The 20167-nt window shown below is 49.6% G+C and overlaps 2 protein-coding genes across 2 annotated transcripts; both read right to left on the bottom strand.

Annotated features, from left to right (window-relative positions):
- Positions 1–467: 467 nt before the first annotated feature.
- Positions 468–5543, bottom strand: A1O9_08245 (uncharacterized protein; the record flags this gene model as incomplete). The annotated part of the gene is made up of 1 exon (XM_013402631.1): positions 468–5543. One exon carries the CDS (start codon positions 5541–5543, stop codon positions 468–470), a length of 5076 nt encoding a protein of 1691 aa, XP_013258085.1.
- A 670-nt stretch (positions 5544–6213) lies between these two features.
- Positions 6214–19242, bottom strand: A1O9_08244 (dynein heavy chain, cytoplasmic; the record flags this gene model as incomplete). Its single annotated transcript, XM_013402630.1, has 1 exon — positions 6214–19242. One exon carries the CDS (start codon positions 19240–19242, stop codon positions 6214–6216), a length of 13029 nt encoding a protein of 4342 aa, XP_013258084.1.
- Between the last annotated feature and the right edge of the window lie 925 nt (positions 19243–20167).

The raw sequence follows: 20167 nt of genomic DNA, 5'->3' as shown, positions 1-20167 counted from the left end.
GCAGCCAGCCTATCTATTGGTTATCGGCCGCATGGAGGAATGCCACGAAACGCACGTAACGGGAACAAGGTCCAGCAGGCAGGCCAGAGGTAAAATTCGATTTCGGACGAATGCCTTCACCTGAGTCAATAGCAGAGATACATGGCTAGGTAGACGGATAGATGTCAAAGCCCAAAAATACGGTTTTTTGGCCCGCGTGCTCTCAGCATTCAATGACTCGCTCTACTCACGCCTTACCGCTACTACTACTGCTACTACTACTACTACTACTACTACTATATACATACACCATGCATGACAGCTACCAGCGTCGAATATACATTTGCATTAGCCACCTGCTAACCTACTAGTCACATGACTGCGTAGTGACCGACACTTTGGGGCAACTTATGCTTCGTTCCCCTTGGCCTAGCCTCCATTACTAAGCTTGCCCGCCTGCCTAACTAATTAGTTAATTCGCTAGCTAGCTAGCGGGGATGACCACCACGAACCGGCACCATCGTACTCCCTGGCTCAACTCCTTCTTGCTGCTGCTGCTGCTGCTGCTCCGGCACATCATCAGCAGGAGCAGGAGCAGGGGGGGAAGGAGCAGGAAACAGCTCTTCCATGAGGCCCGGTAGGAACCGATCCAAGCGCCTGTTGGTCTCTTGCCACACCATGATTTTCGCAGGTTGCGCTGTGTTCTTACCCTGCTGGGCGTGCTTAGTGTTTTCTCCGCTATGGTCTCCAGCCTCATCAGCTTCGTTTCGGTCTTCGTCTTCGTCCTCTGGCTCATTGCTGGCGACATCTCCACCACCAGGTGCTAATGATGTGGGCTGTGGCACTTCGATATGGGGTGGAGCCACACCTGCAGGATTGCCGTCTCGTTCCAGGTAGCCCGTGCCATCCATAACTAGCAGAACGTTCTTGACTCCTTCTCTGACAGCTTCAGCCAGTGCATCAGTCTCGGTGCCCGCATTCATCAGGCGATCGAGCAGCTCAAGCACCTTGACCCAAATATCGGGCAAACGGCCACAGTTGGCCAGTCGTTCGAGGTAGCGCAGGAAGATCTTGCACAGAATACTTGCCGCCTGTGCTCGGGTTTCGTTCATTCCCACGGGGTCGAGCTGGTAGATTTCCGGCTTTAGCAGACGTAGCGTGAGGGGGAACAGGACTTCGTCGAAAATAGCAGTCCATTCTGTATGGTCCTCTTTGTCAGCGACGTTTTCAGCCAGAAGAACCCGTTGGAGGGCGGATAGAGCCCGATGACGGACTTCGCGGCAAGGATTGACACACTGCGCGCATAGGGCGCGGAAGACGGGGCTCCAGTCTGCCGCCCATGCCTCCCGACGTTCGAGATGAGATTGTTCGATTAAAGACGGCGTTAGATCTGTGAGCTGGTAAATGAGCCCAATGGCTTTGTTTGCACGCTGTACAACGATGATATCCTCGGGTCTAGCAGGTTTGGCCTGATGGCCTCGCTTGGCAGCAAAGTCTTTCCGCTTCTCCTGGATGGATCCAATAGAGCCGGCGGATGCGAAGTCGTTAGCAAGAGAGATTGTGGCTTCGTAATTATCTGCCGTCAGCGCCGTAGGCCGAGAAGTGGCAAGGGTAGTCAAGATCTCGAATACATGCTCGGCCTCAGTCTTGTGCTGGTGGAGCCTTTGTAAGGTAGACCAGAAATCCGGTGATTTAGTGACTTCATTCCGTAGAGAATCTGGCTGGGATATGATACGAGCCAGGCCCTGCATGACAGTGGGGGCAGTTCGGTCGAGCACGTTGTCGTCGAAACTTGAGATAGCATGCATGACCACTGGTGCACGCATGAAATCGTGGGTCTGCTCGATGTCAGTTTCCGCGGAATTCCTGAATGATATATCACTTACATAGCTGTGACGTAACAACTCCAGGAGATAATGGACGACTCTTGATGCTGCAAGTGGGTGCAAATTGGTAGCATCCCGAACATAATTTTGGAGGATTCCAGTCAAACCCTCGCCGGCAGCAGCTATTGTCTCTTCGTCCCTCAGCGTAAGTAGCGTCGCATATTCGAGAAGGAACAATGTGCCCGGGTCGTATTCTGGTCCTGCCTTGGGCATACGGTGTCCGTTAACCCTTACCGTCACAGGGATGGGGCGCTCTGGTTTGACCGTAACAACTGGGGATGACTCGTCCATCTGTGACAGAAGAGCAGCGACTAGAGATTTGATCTGAGCCGGAGGTAGAGCAGCAATGTGTCGCAAGACACCATCGACATTACATGCTGTGACGCAATCAACCGAGCTCAGAGTGTTCTCGAGCTCCTCTTCAGATGGCTCTGGAGGGTCATCGGCAGCATAGCTGGAAAGATAGGATGTGAACGTCGAGAAGATGCCACTGTCGCTCAGCCTTCCATCCCTATCGATCACCTGTGACGGAGGTTGTAGGGGAATAGCTTCAAGCGCCGAAAGTCGGCTGCCTTCAATTGTCGGCAATGTGATCAACGAATTAACGAAAAGATTCCTCAGAATTCTCACAACGTAAATCCACGTGGCGCTGACGGCGTCTTCGTTTCCGGACAATATCCTGAACAAGAGGACCGTCGACAACTGCGCTTTGAAGTCACGTCCAAGTCGCACTGCCATCTCACTGACCATTACCCTCTTCTTTCCGACTTGGACCTCCGTGTTCAACGATGTGCTGGGAGGAACTTCTGCGGCCAGACCACTAATTTGGCTGATGCTGTAGATGATCCGATCAAACGCTTCAGTAATCCCATGCTTGGCGGCGATCTGAGCACATTGATCGAAACCCACAACCACGCGAGAGAAGACTGCATCATCGGAAGCCGACATGAAGACATAGCATAGCGTCGCAATGATCGGTTTCCAAGTCGCTTTGAACATTTCTGCATCAAAGGCATTTGTGTTGCATAACTCGAGGTCACCAGCATCGGTCGTCTTCATCAATAGCTCCTTCCAAGCATATTCAAACGCATGCTTATTGTCATGTTCGTCAGGGAGGATAATCTCGTTCTCTTTAATGGCATCGTAAATCTCTTGGAGAAACTCTGGAGGAAAATCCTTGCCCGAATTGACTCCACGAAGGTTCTTCCCGAAGTCCTCGGCTGTCATCCGCTTCTGCCCCTTTGAGGCATTTGGGTTGTAAAGATCGGTGTTTAACATAATGATAGCATATGAGAGGACGAAAGCGGCGTCCTTATCTTCAATATCTTCAGGAGCTGCTTCCTCGCAGTATTTCTCAGTAAATGTACTGACAATTCGCTCGATCAAAGCTGATTCGCCAGGAAGACGGAAAGATCCAAGTAATTCACGAAGAGCTTCATCTATCCTCTTGTTTTCGAACTTGAACAAACCAATAAATGCTGTCAAGAGTCGAACATTTGATTTCTTGGTAATGAAATCTCCGAGGACTTTCTTGGAGACGTACGAGGTTCCCTTCAAGAACTGTGCAATCTGCAGGGGATCGTCGGGATCTTTGATGACCCCATTTTTCACCAGAAAGGCCACGCCTGCTTTTGGGTCGTCATTAAATTGTGTAGCACCACTTTTGATGATCTTTTTCTGTACTCTTTGCTGTCGTATCTTTTCTATCCTTCGGTCTGCTCCCTCCGGTGTCGGCTGATGGAGCCTCTCAGCCATAAATGACACAAAATTCAACAATGAGTCGAGGCACAAAGGGGGAACATTGGTTGTGCTCCAGGTAGCCGAGTCCGGAAACGCATTTCTCGATAACAAGCCAACCATGTCTTCGCAGAGATCTTGTCTGTCGACGTCACAATCGTAATTCAAGAAAAGCTCCACCATGAAAGTCGGTATCCTCACCAAAGTCCCGACAGCTTCGACCATGGCTTCTCGAGCTTCAGGCCTTCTGGATCCCCCTTCAAGCCCCAACTTTTGCCGGTCCTTGATTGGTACAGGCGTGGACCTACCACTGCTGGGTTGAGAAGGACTAGGCTTGACCAGCTTCGGAGCTTGGGGTACTCCTTCATATAGGGATGGGTCGATCCCTGGCTCTTGAGGGATATCAACACGGGGATGCAGGCACGCCACTAAGTAGGATAGAAATAACTCCTGCTGTAGTTTTAGCAACGGCCGGCAGGTGGTGAGCAATGTGCCTGCAACGCGTAGGGAGCTGTGCAAGAGAAACATGTTGTCCGATCGGACGAGCTGAAACAAATGTTGACAAAGATCGTCTTGCACAAACACCGCAAGAGTAGGTTGTCGAGCTATAGAAGGCCCGGCGACCTCCAGGGCGACATCAATGATCCGTAAAGCCATGATTCGCATTGGATCAGTATGAGCCTTATCGTGTGGGTCAAGCAGCCCAATCAAGACCCGGAAAAGCTCCTTGATAGATGGTAAAGAGTAAGGTTCGACATTCTCAAACTCGTTCTCCGCGATGGCGGGCACGGTTGTTTGTGGAACAGCAGACGGATCTCTTGGTTCAGTCCCAGGCTCAGCACTAGCCCGACCCTCGACGTCGGAGCTGGGCCGTTCAAGTTCACCGTTCCCCATGACACTGCCAGTCATGGGGGGTTCGATCTTGAGCTCGTCCGCCCCACTCAACAGTGTGGTCTTCGTGTTCGATCGACTCCTAGTCTGAGGAACTTCTTCGACCTTCAAGGACTTCAGTCGGCCGAAGACGACCTGGCACATGGTGACCATGGCCATCTCGGCTGACCTCCGGAGTACCTCGGACAGCCGGGCCTGACAACACATGCTCAACCCCGTACTCATCATCTCGCAAATGCTCTCATCGCCCAGCAGCTGTCCCTCTGGTCGTGAAATGACACTCTCCATCAACCTCAGTATCCTCAGCAAAACCACCTCGTCAGCCGATGTGTCACTGGCTTCAAAGCGACAGTGTGTGATGGCCGCACTGAGCAGATGCATAGCCAGCGCAATCCTAGGGCTCTGCATTGTGATGATGTTGTAGGAGAGGAATTTGGTGATGGAGATGACCGCCAAACTCGTAATAGTCGCACTTGTTGACGAGCTCCGTATGACCTGTAGAAAGGGGTGCAGCAGCTCAGGTGCATCGACGGTGGACACATCCCTGCAGCCGGCCAGATCTCTCCTCAGGCGGGCAAAGGCCGAGAGAAGAGGATTGTCCTGCAAGCTCTTTCCCTTCTTCCCCCGCAGCCCCCATCGACTGGCCAGACTAACATTCTCATCGTCGGACGCGTTGGGGACACTGAGCCTCGCCTTTCCCGGGTCTGATATGACGGGGCCTGGGCCTTTTCCTCCTCCACGACGACTCTGCGAGCCCGAGCGTTGGATTTCCTTCTCTTGGGCTCGAGAGGCGCCTCCGCCGAGGATGGCTGACACCGAAGATTGTGACCAGCGCGCATGTTTGCGCATAGCTGAGGTGATGGTAATGCATTCTGTCGTGATCAACGCAATGGGGTCGATTGCGATGGACGGCACGAGGTCGGCCGCCATATGGGCATGCAACGGAGGAAAGGAGGTCACCGGTGAGAGTATTGGAGGGGCATCTGATATTCTGGCTGCTTGGAAGTCAATATGCCCTGCCTCATCGTCAAGGCTGTTTCTAGTGGCCATGATATGTGTAATTACCACGAATGGATGGTGGAATTGGAGAGTTGGCCGCAGTTGCAACGGCTAGGAGGACATGCTGAACAAAGACGAACTGCTGCCTTCCGGTTAGGGTCAGGACAGATTTCAAGATGTTGACTACGCAGGAGGATCGTAGTAGGTCCACAGTCAAACAGCCAGGTTTACTGCTTCCAAATCGTGGTGAACACCTGGCGCATCCATCAACTTCGCCTTTTCTGGAGTGGTTAGTTTTATCTCGATTCTAATTAGGAAACTGTTCCGGACGTGCTCTGGTCACGTGAACCCCACGTCTGCTTTATGTCTGAAATGTCTTGCAATATTCGATGCATCATTTTCGCATGAAGCACATTATAAGCACAAAATATCCTGGAGATCATGCAGCTGAGAACCTGGGTGCTCATACATAACTATGAAGTGAACTCTACGTAAGATCGAGGTCCTTAGAGCCTCAAAGAAAGGAGTTCTTGACCTAATGCTCAACGCCCTCAACGCCATGCGCTATTTAATACTATGTAGCGAAGGAAGCCAATAATCATTCCATCCCCAACCAAGAAAGCTCCTTCCCACTCCAAAACAGACATGTATCCGTGCTTGCGATAATCATAAAGATGACAGTTTTTGTAAAAGACCAATGTTGATAGTGATCCCCCCCCTTTTAGCTGTCTCTCGTCTCGTCAGCTGGATCCACATGTTCCCCTTCCTCGAGCAAGTCCGTAATCCGTGCCAGATTGCTTATGGTTTCGCGTCCTTGTCCCATCAACAACAGCTTCTCGGCGTTGGAGGGGAGCCCCAGATAGGTAGGTGGCTCACGCTCGGGCAGTTTGTCCACCCATCCAAGGAAATCGCGAATAGTTGTACCCGTGGGTACCTTCAGTGACTGTCCATCTGGAATCGACACGAGCTCATGGTCGTTCTCATAAGCTGCCGGATCGAAGATCTTGCGCACAATATCCTTGAGCAGTGAAAAGTCTTCCTCATTGTCGATCTTGCCTCCGTACATCTCTGCAATCAATGTTCGAATCAAATCCCACGGCAACTTCACAGGTGCAACATTTGACCGTCCTTGAGCGATCGAATCAATCCACGAGTCAATGATGAATGAACAGCATTCGTAGTCACTGTCGTTGAACTCCCAAAGTCCTTTCCAACCAAGGGTCGGTGCATATCTCAATCGTTCCTGCAGAAGCGCGTGCAGGAAGCAGAGGAGAAGGTACAATCTACCCTTTTCAACAGGTGTTCGAGTGCCACGATCGGAAAGAACGGTCAGAGTGTCCTTCATATTGGCCCGAATGCCTGCGGGCTGTTCATAGACCAGAGACCTGGAGGCTCTGATCAAATTGACGGGGATCTTGGGACTCGACTCCATGGACAAGAACAACCGGAAATCGCTGTGAGCTTTGAGCGCTGACATTCGTTTCTCAAGACTCTGTAGCCATTGAGGCGCAAGATGGACATTCTTGATCAGTACCCAGGACCCATTTGATGCAGCGCTTGTGATTGCCTTGTCAGCGCTGGCAACGCTCTCTTCAGAGCCCATTGCAACATTAGCACAAGTTGCTTTTTGCTTCTCAACCAGAGCATCCACTTTGTAACTCGCGTCGAAACCGGGGTTCGAGCAGAGTGCGATGGGAACAGTAGATGTGACCTGGTGGACAATGGTTCCCAGATCATCGCTGCCTTGGAAAATCTCTGGACCTAGCACACTGATAACTAGAGTCTCAGCAGCAGGGAGGAATCTGTCTGGTCTGGCAAGCTTGACCAGGAGCAACTTGTACAGGTTCTCGTTGACAGCATTGTCCTGTACGTCCCAGACGACCGGCACACAATGCTCGGCACGCTCTGCAGACATAAATTGCTTCCAAGATGAGCTCAAGGGGTCAATCAATTCCTTCCTGAAGACAGACTGTCGTCTCACAGCAGCCAGCACATCTTCTTGACTTGTATCGAATGGACTGCCATCACGAGACTGTGGCCGATCGTCAAGAATCAACTCAAGTGCAGTCCTATCAAGGTCAAAGGGCATGGCTCGGACGAGCAGTATGGCAAGCGTAATACGATCCTTCTGCAATAGCGACAGGGATGTGCGTCTGTAAGTCTCCACGAAAATATCTTTTAGAATGATTTCGCCACGTTCTTGGTAGTCCGTCTTGTTCGTCAAATGGTGATTGTGATGCAGAACGAAGTTGAAGATATCGAGGAAGTACTGTAATGAGAATCGATAGGCATGGTTGAGATGGTGCAATTGTTCTAGCAATGCAAAAATGGCACTGCACGCATTGGCAATTTGGCTGTAACTATGGGTGATGCGTTCAACCTCTGCCATTACCCCTTCGGTTTCAGCCACCTTCTTTGTGATGACAGCGGCTTCTTTCTTCAGGGTCTCCAAAGTCTGGATAACATTGTCGTCGTCGAGGATATTGCCTCTAGATTCGTTTAGTGCCTGGAGAAGTCGTTTCTCTAATTGTCTCAGGTTTGTATCGAACTCTCCTTGCATCTTGACCAAATTAGTACGTCGCTTATCAACATCTGGTCGTTCAGCCTTAAGAACGTCGTTCAGTGACTGCGTTTGAAGACTGCTGCGGGTGACGGTGAAGTTGATAAAAGTTGTCCTGCTGCATACATCCGGAGCGAACGCTGCTGATGGATCCCTAGTCGACAGATAGAGTTGGAAGCTGGGCGAGAAGTCGATCTCCTGTTTGCCCAATTGTATGAGGACTCGTCCACCTGTCTTTTGATACTCCTTGTTCAAAACATGGGTCAAGATAGGATCTAGGTATTCCGCATCTTGAATCAAAATCGGATTACCAAAACGAAGGGCGCTTTCAAGTTGCTTCGTGAAGGCGTCATCCAAGAAACTTGTGACAGTCAATTTGCGTCCTTGATGCTCTTGCTTCAAAAATTCAGTGACTCGGCCAGGGGGGTCAATGATCAATGGGTACCGATTGAAGCGGTTAAGCATGATGGCGTTTTCCATGCACAGATCATCGGCGGGGAGGGAGTGGCGTTGCCATTGCAAGCGCTCGTCTGCGGAAGAGAGATAGCCCAAGACTGAACCATCAGCCTTGCACAAGATACCAGATTGTGACATGTGATGCATCCAATCATCCACCATGCTCTTTCTGAATTGTTGATCATAGAGACCTGCATATGCAAGAAATGCGGAGGCAATAACAACATCACCGACGAGTGTCTGAATCTGTGTCTCAAAGGACTTGCTGGCGGCCTCCCATCTGACTCGTTCAGACGACAAACTATCTAGAAGGCGTACACTTCGATCGACCTTTGTTTGAACTCGGGACATCTCAGTCTTGATAGCCTGTGTCTCACTGATAAGGGCGGCATATTCTGTCTTGTAGGTCGCAATGCTACCCTCAAGCTTGATGATGGTTTCTTCAATTGCTTTCGCTTCTGCTTTTGTCTGAAGGGCTTGTTCTTCTAGTTGTTCAACTTCTTCCCTTAGAGGACCTACTCTGTCCAATATCTCAGAATAATTCACCTGTGCTTCAACCCACTGCACAAGGGGACCGCAAGCCTTGCTGGCACGATGGACTTTTTCGAATGTGAAGTCGTCGTTGGAGAGGTAGTCATGTCGCATTTTCTGTCGCAGATTCGATGTCATCTGGGCCTCATTGTCATAGTTGACAATATTTGCGATGAAATCGTCTTTGCGCACAATAGCTTGAATGCTCTTCCAGCTATCAACTTTGTTTCCGAGCAGCGTGCAGACTGATTCGAGGGCAAGTTTGACACCAGATGGGGGGTTGGCCATAGATCTGACTTCCGTCAGATGTTGTCTTCTGATATTGCTAACACTTTGCTGTGCTTCAAGAACAGCTGGCTCAGCTTTAGCCAGATCGTTCAACACAATCTCTTTGCGACTCGCAACTTCCTTTTCTTGCTTCTCCAGAGCTGTTTGTACCTCTAAAGAAGCAGTCTTCCTGGTCTCGGCTTCACGCTGATCAGCAACCATCTTTTGAAGTTTCTCGTTCGCCTCGGCGTCCTTCAGCTCGAGCTGCTTTTTCTTCTGAGCAAGACTTGCCCTCAAATCTGAGACTTTGTCCACAGTATCCCGTAGTTTCTCAAGACCGACATTGAGATGTCGTTGTTGATCCTCCAGGTCTCCACGTTTCTCACTGAAGAGTTTCCCAAACTGCGTGACAAAATCCAGGTAATGTCGAGGGGTGAGGTAAGTCACTGTACCTTGATGTTGTTCCAAGCGTTCGTTTGTTTTCTGCACAGCATAGTGGATATAGACCATTGCATTGACGACAGTATCGCGGTGAGAGGCAGGTAAGGCAAGGTCATGATATGCTCTTGTTATGCTGTCAGGCGCCGTAAAGTTGGGCTTGTCCAGGTCGATTTGCTGGGTAAGTTCGTATCCCACCTGGAAAAGCGCTTGATCTGACCAATCGCCCATCCAGTTAAGAACACATCGATTGAATAATGCTGGACTTGTGGCAGCTTTTGACGAAAGACCATCCTGAGGAGGATTCATAGTGAAAACCACATGCAGATTTCGCACGATTTGTTGGGTGAACCATTTGTAAAGTTCTTCTTGAGAGTCAAGCAAAAGGCCCTGACGTTGAGCCCCTTCCTTGCACGCAGTCATGAGTGCAGAATATTCATCGCCTTCGAAGAGGCCTGGGACCTCGCCGTTGGCAAGCAGTGTGTTCATTCGCTCAAGGAATCCCGAGTCCAGAACATTTGATTCGTCCATGATAAAGCAGATCTTTTGACCACGGCAACCACAGGCTCTCAACACACCACGCAGGTCGTCATCGAAGTCTTCAGCCGAGTAACGACCGTGAACCTTGATCTGGAATATGCTCAGCCCATTCATCCATGCAACAAATCTTGACAGTGTGGTCTTTCCACTACCGCTGGTTCCAATAAGGATGAGATGTCCCTGCGGCTGTCTGAAAACTCGGTCAATGCGGAGCGCATGCTCTAGGACATCATTGAATAGCACGAGTGGAACGTCGACCTCTTCTTCGCAGAACGTTCTCAGTCGAGCTTTGACGAATTCACGTAGTTGATCCTGCTCTACCGAAACATAGTTCTTGGAGAGCCAATTCGAGAAGAGTATAGGACCTTGTAAAGCAGTATCGATATCTGCAGTCGGGAAGTGTTCCAATGCCGTTTGTTTGACCATATCGGCCGTCCATGCTCGTTCGTCATCCTCAACCAGCCTATCCTGGAACAGTCGAAGTGCCTCGTGGGCCCAAATGCGGATCAATCCTTCCAGAGTAAGATGTTCAAGTGGAGCGATAGCTTCATAGATACCTCTGACCCAGCGCGTCAGCTCTCTCGGGGAATAAACATAATGTGGCTGAATATCTGGGGTAAAGCGGGCTTGAGATTTGAGATAGAAGTCGACCATGGCGTGCGTCAGCGCATCACCAAATCCTCTCAATGCAGGAATGACTTTGAGTACAGCATTGTTGAAGGTGCCGTAGATCTGCGTAAGCGAAAGTTCTCCCGGATAATCGACCAGCACAACAGGGGCATGCCGCAAGAATCTGTCTCCCATCGGATGACGACCAACATCCTCAGGCGGGTTGCAAGCTCCGACGAATTGTATTCGTTCCAGACTCACCCAAGCTCTGTCGGAAGTGCGCCAAAAGCCGTTCTGTTCAACAAGTTGCCTCAGGAAGCTGATTGCACGTTGGGTTCCATATTTGTCAGGTGCAGGCAAGTTTATTTCGTCGCAGAATATGACCAACCACCTGCCCAGTTGAGTTGGCGAGAGCACCATGCCATTTAGGGTCTTCTTGTACTCGCAATACTGTTCGAAGGTCTTAATGATTAGTTCCGGTTGAGTGGCACTGGAGAAATTGAGGCCAACAACTTCCATGTCTGGAAGCTTTCGAAGGGCACTAAACAAGGTCATTGTCTTGCCAGAACCTGGGGGACCACAAAGCATCAGTGGTTTGTGTTCCGAAAGCCAGGAGTATAAGACATCTTCGTGGCGAACCGTGTCAATCGTTGGAATAATCACATCGGTCTGCGTGATTGAATGAGTGTTGAGATCAATGGTCGGTACTTGGGATAGCCATGGCACCCATTGGGCGTGAGGCAGCGCTACATCATAGTCGATCAGAGAGATAGTTTCATCAAGACTTGGAAGGTCAATATTTGTCATGCTAGTGATGAAGTCGCCGAATTGTTTTCGGATGGTCAGCATTCCATCACCAACAAAGCTCCAAACAGTAGCCAGAAGTAGCTTCTTAGAGATGAAAGCATCTATCTGTTCGGGGTCAAGTGGGAATTCTGGATGGTAAACATTATACTCTAGTATGGTTCGGCATGCTTTAGCCAACAGACTAAAGAGGCTGTCGAGAGCACGGGCAGATGTGAACTCCATAATGTGTTTGTGTTTGATAGCCGCCTCTAAGGCTTGGAGCAGGAAGTCATCGCGGTTTATAAGACCCCTTAGTGTTTCAACCACATGCCGTTGGGTGTCCTGCGAACGAGAAGAAAGACCCGAAGCTTTGATCTCATCTTCGAGGTCTTCGAAATTGCGAGTTTCCAATGCTTGCAAATAGTGGTCGACCATTAGAGAAGGTGTCACGGTGTCGTCGGAGAACCAGACCATTCCACATCGACTAACGGTTGCAAGGGTCGCATATTTCAAGGTCTCAACTTCGAACATAATGCGAACATTAGGGGGGAGGTTTAATCTTTCACCGTTGGGGAGCGTGAGAAGTTTGTTGTCGTCAAGCACGCTGTTCAGATTTTCCACCCATTCTGGGTCGACGTCGCCATCAAAGATAATCCAGTGTCGCTTTCCTTCTTCACCACGGAGGTTGTCAACCACTTTTCTCAAAATACCAGTGAAAAGACCATCAGTCCACTCTCTAGTAGTGCTATCAAGGCTGCCATAAAGTGCTTCTTTTGACATGACTTTCGGATCGATAACGTGATGAACGCCCTCTATACCCTCAACTCGTTGGAGAGCTTGGAGAAGGACTCTCCAGATAGTTGACTTGCCAGAAGCCGACTGACCAACCATCATGACACCGTGGTGGATATTCTGGATCTGATAAAGCTGCAAAATCTTGGTCATCCAGGCTTCGCTCTGTGTCAAACCTTCCTCCTCCATGACTTGCTTGATGGCTGCAGTGAGCTCTGTCAAATGTGCAGGGACGTAATTGACTCCAGGGAAATCCTGGGCTTGAACTTCGACCAATGTTTCCACATCTCGCTTGATGAGCTTCGGTGACACCGTCTCTCGGATACTTTGAACAATGATCTCAGGTTCCAGAACTTGTTCATTATCATCAAGGACTTCCCCACTTTGCATACGAAGTCTCTTGAGTCCACCAGAACTAACGAGAACACTTTTCAAAGCTCGCAACCCAAAGTCGTAGTGAGGCTGCTTCGAGAGACGAAGGGCGCAGTGGTCGAAGAAGGGAATGACTTGAGAAGAAATGTGCTTCGCTTGCTTGAATCCCTGAGAGAACAACATAACTTCAGCAATGAGTTCCTTGTCCGGCTTTGACATTGCCACGCTTCGAAAGAGTTTCTTCAAGTTATCTGGCAGGTTGGAACGACCAGCGTATCCAGGATTCATGGTGATGAATAACCCAGTATTTGTGTTAACCTTGAAGCGACGACCGACAAGCTCAATTTGTGCTTTTTGCTCGTTGGTGCTGTTCTTGAGTCCAATCTGGATATTTTGAATTTGTTGAGAAACTGCAGATAAAATTCTTTCCTCAAGCCGATTGAACTCGTCGAAGCAGCCCCAAGCACCAACCTGACACAATCCGAGAAAGATGCGGCCCATAGCCTGGAAATCAAAGGTGTCATCACAGCAGAAAACAAGGGTGAATCGACCGAGTTGTAAGCCTAGAGCCTTGACTGACTCCGTTTTACCAGTTCCAGCTGGGCCATAAGGGGAGCCACCAAGTCTCTGACACAGGGCCTGGGTCAATGTCAAGAAGCAGCGGTCAGTGAGTGGTGTTCTCACAAGCCGATCCGGTACACCAAGATACTCATAGCCGTATTCTAGGACAGCATTAGCCATCTCGACACGTAACCGGGACATGAGTTCTGCATTAGGATCGTAAGCATATCGCATCTGCAAGAGCCAGATGTAGTGCCCAGGTGAGGTAGCTTCCGCATTTATAAGCTTAGTTATGACATCACGTTGGTGCACAGCTTCGGTAATGAAGTGTTCGCATTTCTTGCGTGTAAGAGCGGGAAGATCCTGAAGCACACTCTCTGCCAGTAGGCTCAACAATCTTGCCTCGTATTCGTGGAGCTTCGAAAGTCCATTGCCAGCATCTTCTAGCGATTCTCGCACAAGGTCAGTCCAGACAACCTGAGAAGCGAGAATCATGATCTGGGCAGGATATGCCGTCATATACTCGTGAAGCTGGACACTGTTCAATTCAGGAGATGTAAACAAGGGCCTGAACGCCACAGTAGCTTCTGCTAACAGCTCGGCCAAGGTCTGCTTCATACTGTTGTCCAATGCAGTGAGCCAGTCATTGATCTTGGGAAGCTTGATTAGGGAGATTTCTTTCTTGAGAACAACAGTTTCGCCTTCTTTCGACGTAATGGCAGTGATTGTGCTGTCATCGCTCACAACTGCTCCAGAGATACCAGCAAACATTTTTTTGAAATGTTTTGCAACACGAGTGCTATCGTTACTATTGCCGATGATCTCAAGCAAGTCCTCATCTCCAACAAAGTAGAATCGAGGAAATGAGACCCGCTCGCGCTCCAGATATTCACCGAGTGCTTTCTGAATCTTGCTTAGGAGCTCTGCGAGTCGTTCGAGGGACTTTTGCACCCCAGGAATTGCCAGCACGTCCATCACGAATGGAGACTTGTACACCTTCTTCATAACAGCAGAGAATTCAGTGTTGATATTCGAGAACCGGCTAGATTCAGTCGGAAGCAGGTGCTTGATGTCGTTGTTCCCTGTGAAGACGCCTTCGAGATAAACCCACTGACGTTGAACGTCTATCCAGACATCAAACAACACATGTACACGATTGAGTTTGTCTTCCCATGATGATGCTTCGTCCTCGAACTCTTTGTAGTAAGGAGAATGCCGCATAGCTTGAAGGGAATTGAGATTCTCGCTGCATTTTGTGAAGAGGTCATCCCAGCCGCGAATAAGGCGACATTTGTTCTGATAGTTGACCAATTCGAGTGGATAGTTCTGCCAAGTATCACGCACCTGTCTCACAAACTCTTCAAGAGCCAATTCACCACGTGCTTGTGTAATAATGTCTCGGATTGTGGATTCGCTGGTCGCAAGCTGCAGGTCCCAGACATCTCCAAGTGTCATTGAAACCTCTGAGTATCGTTTGTTCGGTTTCAAAGCCTTGTAGATCTTGAGCCAATGACGTTCACGGATTGCGTCCGACTTGAGATCGCTCAGAAGAGGATTGGTCTTGATCATTTGCTTAAGAGCATTCTGTACATATTCAAATGCTGCATACTGTCGCATTCTGCTGGGCATCTCTTTTGTCATTTTCACGAGTCCGTCCAGTGATTGTCGAAGTTTTCGAGGTTGTAGACTTGCCCAAGGTGTGTCTCGAAGTTCATCGACACTTTGCCAAATAGTTGACAAGGCAGTCCATACGGCCATGAAATCGCTGACTTCTTCCATAGCTGTGGCTAAACTGTCGTTTCGATTCGAGGGTAGCGCAAGCGCTTCCTTGGCTTTAGACACCGTTTCGGCCTCGCCTTGGAGCTTCTCCATGCGACCCTGGAAGTTTCGAAGCAATTCAGCTGCTTCAGCAGGAGCTATCGACCCCGAGACAGGCTTTTCCTCAGACCATTGTGCAACAATATCGGCGACTCGGCCACTGATCAATTTGTCTTCTGCTAGGATATTCGCACGCAATGCTTCTGTCTGGTCTTCGACAATTTTGCTTTTTCGATTGAGGATATCTTCAAACGAGTCCCATTCGTCGCTGACTTGATTCGCAGAAAGCCAGTTGCTTCCAAAATTGTAACGTTGCCTCGAGAGGGTGGTTTGACCTTGTCGAAAGATATCAACCTCGGGGCCCCATAAAGCCGCATTACGTCTGCACTGTTGTACGGTGGTAATGAATGCAACAGCTTGGGCAGTGGAATGTGTCTCGAGCGACTGGTTCTCAAGTTCTAACCGTGCTCGCTTCATATCAGTGAACACTTCCGCCATCCGATTGCCGAGAATGCCACCGAATTTGCTGGTCACTTCGTGTTGCCACTGGTCATACTTCTGTGTGATCTTCGACTGCACTTGCTCATAGTCGAAGGTCACACAACCAAACGTTTTCCGTCCTTCGGAGGTGTCAAAGGTCGTGCGGGCGTGGCGGACTTCCTGTAGTAACTGGTGCCATTGAGCGAGATCGTTCCCGAGATCCTCATGCAGTTGCTCACTGCGCAGGTCCCACAGGTTTTGGTATGTATACCACTCCTCCAGATACGCCGACATTTCGGCAATCTTCGAATTGACAGCGCTATACGCGGTCTGCAAGGCTTCCACATTCTGGAGAGGAAGGCTCGTGAACAAAGGGGATGCCTCCACCATACCGGCGGTAGCTGTTAGTTGGTAACGCGTGGCTCTGATCTGTGGTAGATGGCATAGGATATCGAGCCAGTCTTCGAGCTGCTTGAGCCAGGTTGATTTGACGAAATTCAATGGAGGATCCACGAAAACGGTCTGATTGTTCATCATGATCTCAATTTGTGTAGCGGCAAAATGGACATTGATCACGGCTTCCTCGCCAGGTACAAATGATGACACCATACCCTCCTGGCCATTAGAGGAGATGAAAGAATTCGTCCAATGCTTCAGGGCATGCTGCAACCGAGACACATATATCTCATCCAGCTGTGAGTTCAATTGTGCAACCCATGCGGGAAGGTTCGCGTAATTTTCCAGATTCATTTTATCCACAGCGATCTGAATGAGGTCCATTTGTGTCTGGAAAGCTTTTGTAGAGTACGGACATGTTTTAACTTCAGACAAAGCCAGTTGAATGCTTTGGTCCAACTCGTAGATTGTTGCAGTCTTGTTCTGTAAGGTTGTGACTGCAAATGCCAAATCTCGTACATACTGAACGTGAGCGGACTCCGATGTCGTAGATTTCGACTTGATGTGCAACTCGTAGGAATGAATGAAAGACTCCCATTTTAAGGGGATTCCTTTCTCAAAGAGCCGCTGGACCTCCTTTTGGTAGCCTGCCAACAGTGGCGCCATGTTGGGCATCTCCGAAATGGCTCTAACCGCTGAGAAATATCCAGCGACACTCTCCATGAGGCTTAATGCATACGGATACACTCTTTGGGCCTGTTTAGCCGTGGTGGAAATGCGATGTGGTATCTGAAAGTTCAACCACGTCAGGTTTCTGACCTCCTTGAATAGCGATATCGCATGATTATCAAAGTGCACTGTAAGCTCCATAGCATTGTTTGTTCCTCGACTCCTCGCGATGGAGAATAGTCGTCCAGTGACGGAAATCTCGCGCGACTGAATGTCATAAAGCCACGCTTCGTAGATGTCTCGTGTAGTGAGCTTCTTTCGAAACATATTGCTTTCTGCTTGCAATTTCTGGCCGTCCGCGTGCAGCGTCCAGTCCTCACCTAGGACGGCCTGAACTTTAGACATATAATTGTCGAGCTGCGCCTCGATCTGTCGTACCCAAAGAATAGCACCAGCAACCGGGGGGATGTCTCGAAGTTGAGCCATCATTTGAGCTTCTGACCCTCCATACTGTTGCTTGAAGCGTTCATGCAAGGCTGCAATGGCACTCTTGACATTTTCCAGGAGTTGAGTTTGATAAGCAGCGATGGCACCGCGAACTTTCTGCCTGACTAGGAGCGCATTGAATTTCTCAAAGACGCGGAACATCTCGTTTGCTGTCTTGGCCTTTCCTAGACGATCTCGCAGGCGCGCAATGATTGAATCTTCCACTCGAGACGTCCTCTCCGTGTATTCAGCTTCGGCTTGTGCCCATACTGCAGTGCCTTTCTCAGTAACATCTAGTACATCGACATGGCGGACGATGTTATACGCGTTAGCAACTTCCTCAACTGCATCAGCGCCTCCCAGCTCTTCAATGATCGCTGCCCCACTTTCCTCCGTACGTGAAAGACCGTTTGCACCGGATTTTGAGCCGAGCACATTTAGGATGGTTTTCTGGAGTTGTTCATGTTCATTCCGGAATTTCTGGATGTAGCGCAAGCGATCCTGTGTTGAAGAATGTCTGGGATTGACTTTCACTGGCACAAATTCAGTGTTCTTCCGCTTCGTGATCTCTCGAGCGACAGCGGTGAAACTCTTGATTTGTTCGTCCCATGTGTCCCAAACGGTGTTGACCGATCTCATGAGTTCCTCAAACTCAAGCCAGGGAAGTGACATTATTGACCGCCCTTGCAGAAGATGGTGAATCTGGCTGTCCATATCTTCAGAAATGCCCTCTACCAGTTTCAGTGCTCGTCTGATGGGGTAATTGCACACCCTCCATTTTCTGTTCAAGTGTGTAAAGATCTGTGACAGAGCGTCTGCAACCTTGGAGAGAGATACAGCAGAAGACAGCTCGTCGAGTGGGAAGTCTCTCATTAGATTGTTATAATTGCGCACTGTTTCAACTGCATCTTTGAGACCCGTATCCGTTTCGAAGCTTATAAGGACCTGTTGTCGTTTCGCCTTCTTGAGGATATCGAATGTCAACTTCACGCCTTCGGAGTTTATCTCAGACGCCAATCTGTTCAGAGCTGACTCTAGTGAAAGCCATAGGTTGATTTCTTGACGAGCAGAATTGGAAGCGGGGTCTTTTGTTCGTTTGGTGACCTCTTGAATTGACTTAATCCACCCGTTAACATGAGCTTGAAGGCTGTTCTGAACCGTCGGGTCGTCGAGAATATGAGGTGGGATGTCCTGCAAGGACGGCGTCTTTCCGTGTAAAGCCGCCTCTTGAGTAGCGAGGTTCACCACTTCGTGCATGCTGAGACGAACCAGGGGAATGTCCGTGTTCTGCGCCAAGTGTAGAAGGCTCATTTCTAGTTCCGCGATTCTCCTCCTGGCTCCGGGGACGCCGCTCTTCGCCTGAGCATCGTACCAGTTTCGGTTGCTCGAATCTTGAGTTCGAGTGTAGGCTTCGAAGTAGGGACTGAGGACGTTGTGCAGGAGTGAATAGACAACATCATAGGGAGAAGTTTTGTCAATCTGTCGTTGTTCGTCATTGTTGACGGCGTACGATCCCGGGAGGTTCGACACTTGTATCTGCGTCGCGATCTTTTTTCGTGCATCAAGAGGCCCGGAGAGTTTGAGGAAGGCAAGGGAAGCGACGGTTGTATCGGTGGGGGAAAACTCGGATGACAGGGTAAAGACATGATCGATCTCTGCCAGCAGATTAGGGGAGTGCACGGAGCCAACATTGTTGCACTCACTTGGCGTATCATCATGGCCATTCACCATCTCCTCCCTGATATCCTTCCGTGCAAACAAGGTAGTGATTTGAGATTCACTCGCAAAGCGGGCACACTGGTGCAGCGATTCGGCATGGCTGGATTTCGACAGCAGACTGCCAACGGCTTCCAGTTCTCGTCTCGCAGCACCGAGAGTCGTTTCTATTAGGTTGGCGATATGTTCAAGGACGATGATGGGATCAACAGGCTCCAGGATCGCTTGATCGGAAGTCCCATTGGTAGGGGCAGCAGGCGACAATACCTCCATTGCGAAGTAGTTCTAGTGTGTCCAGACAAGACGATTCCGCCGCCAAATTGTTGGGCTGCATCTCAGGAATCAACCAGCCCTAAACGCCAACCACGATGCCAGTTGAATAGATTGACAAGGGTGGAAGAAGATGGGGGAAGGTTCTTGTTGGTGATAAAACAATGGGAACTTGACAAAGTAGGAACTTAGTTGTTACAGACGTTCACCTTCGGCTTTGGGCCACCGCGCAGTGCCAGTAACGCGTCCAATGCGCCAAGAATTATTTCTACTGGAAGTCCCCGGCACTTGCAGCCAACCGCTGGAGAGTTCGAGGAGACTACCGCCGCTAAGTTGTATATAGTTAGTTGGATGACCTAAACAGGCTAAGCTTACCTTAATCCTCCACGCCATGAATCGAACGCCTGAAGAATGATGTGCATAAGGGGGCTCCAGGGGCTCGTGCTACCGAGGATTCAGGGAAGCTTCATGTGTTTCATTGCTCATCCACATCAACTCATGGCATATATTTATCATTTTTAAAGCCTTTATATACAAGCGTCCTAAATGGGTATCACATCGATATCGCTAATACCCAAAACCCCTTTGATATCCTAATTTTAGTACCCAACTTACTGAAGCTGGCCGGGTCTCTCCACAATAATCACAATCCTTTCCTTACCCTTGCGCAGTTCGTCCACCCCCTGTTGAAAGTCATCCCGTCATTTCGGCGAGTGTGTGTGTGCATACGAGGGCAATAGTGATCCCCCCCACACCGGAATTCACATTCATATTCGTACCAGGCCACAACTGTGAGCCTGCCACGCCGATCCCTTCAAGCTCCGATGATAGATTTAGAAACCAAGGTAGCATTGTCGCGTGTTAGATAATTGAGAAAGCCACTTCTCTGGCTTCCTCAGATGCCGTTTCGGAACGTCAGTAGCGATTC

This window comes from Exophiala aquamarina (assembly GCF_000709125.1).
Source record: "Exophiala aquamarina CBS 119918 chromosome Unknown aczIA-supercont1.7, whole genome shotgun sequence".
In the NCBI taxonomy this organism is placed as follows: domain Eukaryota; kingdom Fungi; phylum Ascomycota; class Eurotiomycetes; order Chaetothyriales; family Herpotrichiellaceae; genus Exophiala; species Exophiala aquamarina.
The sequence above is the reverse complement of the archived record's forward strand: the minus strand, read 5'-3'. Positions and strand labels throughout refer to the sequence as shown.